The 4,050-nt window shown below is 37.3% G+C and overlaps 1 protein-coding gene across 2 annotated transcripts; it reads right to left on the reverse strand.

The window, feature by feature from the left end:
- Nucleotides 1-446: 446 nt before the first annotated feature.
- On the reverse strand, nt 447-2,969 carry LOC124893468 (cold-inducible RNA-binding protein-like). 2 transcript variants are annotated; one of them, XM_047404466.1, is made up of 3 exons: nt 2,825-2,969; nt 2,607-2,675; nt 447-1,458 (listed from the first exon to the last, which is right to left on the reverse strand). In XM_047404466.1, exons 1-3 carry the CDS (start codon nt 2,853-2,855, stop codon nt 1,295-1,297), a joined length of 264 nt encoding a protein of 87 aa, XP_047260422.1. In that variant the 5' UTR covers nt 2,856-2,969; the 3' UTR covers nt 447-1,294. The 2 variants fall into 2 exon arrangements, with proteins under 2 accessions (XP_047260422.1, XP_047260421.1); XM_047404465.1 differs by having other exon boundaries at nt 2,771-2,873.
- Between the last annotated feature and the right edge of the window lie 1,081 nt (nt 2,970-4,050).

The following is a 4,050-nucleotide window of genomic DNA, read 5'->3' on the forward strand; positions in this document are numbered from 1 at the left end:
ACCATTTACCCATATATGGGCTTGTCTCTAAATGGTCTTCTTATATGGGCTTGGACAATCCCCCCTCATGAGCTAGCTTTTGAGGTTGACTTAGGCCCAAGATCCAATTCTTTATCATGGTATCAGAACCAGGCCCATCTCAAATCTTTGTTCATCGGTGATGGGCCCCCCATATTATATTATCTACGCTTCAGTTAACGAGGCCCAAGCGTGCGGGAGAGTGTTAAGTATCCCACATCGAAAAAGGAATAGGTAATTGGTCTCCTTATATGGACTTGGACAATCTTCCCCTTATGAACTAGCTTTTGAGGTTGAGTTAGGCCCAAGATCCATCCTTTATCATGGTATCAGAGCCAGGCCCATCCCAAATCTTTGTTCACCGATGTCGGGACCCCATATTATATTGTCCACGCTCCAATTAACGAGGCCTGGGCATGCGGGGGAGCGTTAAGCATCCCACATCGGAAGAGGGATGGGTAAATGGTCTCCTTATATGGACTTGAACAATCCTCCCCTCATGAGCTAGCTTTTGAGGTTGAGTTAGACCTAAGATTCATTCTTTACAATCTCCATTAAAAGATAAATATCAAAGGAACCAAGAACAAATAACAATTATAAACATTCATAATAAGACACAGTTCCTACAGCTAGAGCAATATCTCTATGTAAACCAGTAACTTCCTATAACCTTAGATCTCAGTGGAAGTTAGATGTTCTTAGATGGCGATATTCTTGCATGTGTCTTTATAAGCCTATGAATGCCCCATAACTTACATATTCCATCCTTCCCTTATCATTGGTCTCTTTACAACAATGATAATCCTGACTCCAACTGAAAAAGCATTTGCAGGACCATTATCATATTTCAAAGTCCTTACGACCAATGAATACACCAGTAAATGCAGGTGGATGATGGCATAGAGTTCAAAGTCAGACAATATGCGGAAACAACTCAGCTTGAAATAGATCTTTCGCTTACAGTTTTGCAGTGAAGCATTCGAATTAGATACCTGCTTCCTTTAACCTATGATCGATAAATAGCTTTTTTAAAAGCAAATGGAGGTCTAAGAATTGTCAATAGATACAGGCACAACTAGTTTAAAATGTGGGATACCACTATAACCATAACTCATTGTCACCTTTCTAGCAATAGGTACAGATTTAGAAGAAACTTATATATTATCCAAAATTTTATATACAATTAAGTCTAAACTAGCAAGTCCACCTGCACTGATTACTGATGGGTACATGCACTATTGTGGATCGGTGTCACTATTAAGCATGTTCCATCAACTCAATATACAGATAACATACTAACCAAACGTAAACATCTAAAAAGCTCAGGAATTACCCTTCCGTTCAGAGAATTCAATGCATTCTGGGCATCTGCTTCTGACTCAAAGGTAACAAATCCAAAACCTTTAGGCCTTTGCGTTCTTGGATCTTTAACAAGCCTAGCTGCTCACCCAATTAACAAATCCATATCAATCAACCAATCAAATCAACTTAGCCTTATGGTGTGTTCGGTATGGAGGAAAACATCTGTGTTCGGTATGGAGGAAAACATCTAACTTTTTCCATGTTCGATTGATCAAGAATTTTCAAAAGCATTTTCAAGTTGCTTAAAAATGAGGATAATAACTTCCTTAGTAGAAGTGGGGAAAACAAGTTCTACAAGTCACATTCCACATTGATTGTATTCTCTCTACCCACCACCCCCTACACCCACACCTTTAGCCCCTATCCCCACCATGGCACATCCTAGCCCCACTCATACGTCCCATTGTATTATTGTAGAGATATGACTAGAAACGGGGATATCCGAGATAAGGTGAGAGTGACTTCGGTAGAAGATAAAATGCGGAAAGTGAGGTTGAGAGGTTGAGATGGTTCAAATGCCCTAGCGCGGAGGTGTGAGAAGTTGGGTATAGATGAAATCAAGAGAGGTAGATGTAGACCGAAGAAATATTGGGGAGAGATGATTAGACAGGATATGACACAATTTTAGCTTACTGAACACATGACCTTAGAATAAGAAGGGGCGGCAAACACGAATTAAGGTAGAATGTTAAGAGGTCAGAGTGAGTTCGCAGTACTACGCTTGTAGTTTTTTGTTCTTGGAATCTTGATGATATATATTTAAGGTAGATTGCTTGTAGTATTATTTTGTGGTAATATTGTTCTGATAACATCTGTTATTGCGTTACTCCTTATTGTCTTTTGTACCCCTTTTACATTTTTTTTTGGACTAAATTTTGTCTTTAAGCTGAGGGTTTACAAGAAACAATCTCTCCACCTCACCTCTAAGATAGTGATATGAATTGTGTACACTCTACCACTCCCCAGACCCCACTATGCGAGAAATACACCGGGTATGTTGTTGTTGCTTTTAATAAAATTAATTTTTGCTAACGTACCAAACACAGGAAAATAAATAAGAAACCACTTAGTTTACCTAGAAAACATTTTCCACGGAAAACATCTTCTTCCTTCATACCGAACACATAATCTCAAACTAGTTGCAGTAACAATCCCATCTTTATAAAGAGTAACAGAGCACCAATGTACAGTAGATTAAAACATCAACGAAGAAAATGGAGAGTAACCTTCGGTAACAGCGCCAAAAGGTGAAAAGAGATTCTTCAACTGTTCATTCGTAGTGTAAAATGATAACCCTATTTAAACAACAATAATAAAAATCAAATGAATCAGTATTGGGTTTTTTCAATTAGTACATAAATTATACTATAACAGATTAATAAAAATATACAGCATGAGTATATCAAAAGAGAGGAAGGGGGGGTGGTGGTGGTGGAGTTTTTACTGCTAACGAATAGCTGCAACCCTTTTGCCATCTGAGTTTCCGAGAGCTGCGTTCTATCAAGTCAAAGAGAACACTGCATTTGTTGAAATTGCAACTCGGTCACTTTCTTAACCCAAATTTCATTTTGGTCCCTAATGTTCTATCATTCTTACTTTTTCCCCTCAATAAATGCCACAATTTAGGGAATGTTGTTCGCCCATCAAGGAACAGAGTACAATTTTTTTTGATTTATTATTATTGTTATTATTAACTTTTTTTCTTTTGGAAATGGGATTTGCATTGTGGGCGAACTCTAAAGTGTGGTTTGATAGATGTATGAGAATGATCTTGAATAAGGTGTTGCATTAGATATAATGACATTTATACGTTATTTGGTCCAAGCTCATCATCCCTTCGCCCCGCCCCCAAGAAAAAAAATATTTGTTAGTATTTCTTTACCACACTATGAGATAATGATTTAACGCAAAAGTAGTTAGGTATCCAGTGATATGTTCATCGATTGATCCAAGTTGAACTAATTTCTGAGATCAATTACTGGCTGAGGTTGAGAAGGATGGAAAATCAGTTTTCTTATCCTATCAGTGACTTAACATTGACGGATATATGGTGTAGACATTGATGGATCAGTGAATTAATTTTGCCGCTATGTTTAGATGAATATGCAGAAGTGAATTATTAAGCAAACGAACATACAACATCAGAAATGAATGACATTGTTTTGATTTTGTATGTAGTAAGAAATTTTAAAGAAAGAAAGACAATATAACTCAACATCAATACTTTTGCCGGTAAATAATAAAGGTCAAACACATTGCCAGACTCCTCAACATGACACGATTTCTCACTTCAATATCTAAAGTGGACAATGGACATTTTTAACACCTTAAATAACCATCAACTGTGTCACTATGACACGTTTTACTGACTTGGCACATTGTGTGTCTTGTACACATTTTTAGCGTGTTGTCAATTTAAATATTACGATTCTTCTTCTTTTTCCTCCTCCACTTCTTCCTCTTCTTCTTTCGCTTCCTCCTCCTCTTCTTTCTCTTCCTCTTCCTCTTCCTCTTCTTCTTCTTCTTCATCTTCTTCTTATTCTTCTTCTTCCTCTTATTCTTCTTCTTCCTCTTCTTCTTCTTCTTCTTCTTCTTCTTCTTCTTCTTCTTCTTCTTCTTCTTCTTCTTCTTCTTCTTCTTCTTCTTCTTCTTCTTCTTCTTTCTCTTTCT

Source organism: Capsicum annuum, unplaced genomic scaffold, assembly GCF_002878395.1.
Source record: "Capsicum annuum cultivar UCD-10X-F1 unplaced genomic scaffold, UCD10Xv1.1 ctg60047, whole genome shotgun sequence".
Taxonomy (NCBI): domain Eukaryota; kingdom Viridiplantae; phylum Streptophyta; class Magnoliopsida; order Solanales; family Solanaceae; genus Capsicum; species Capsicum annuum.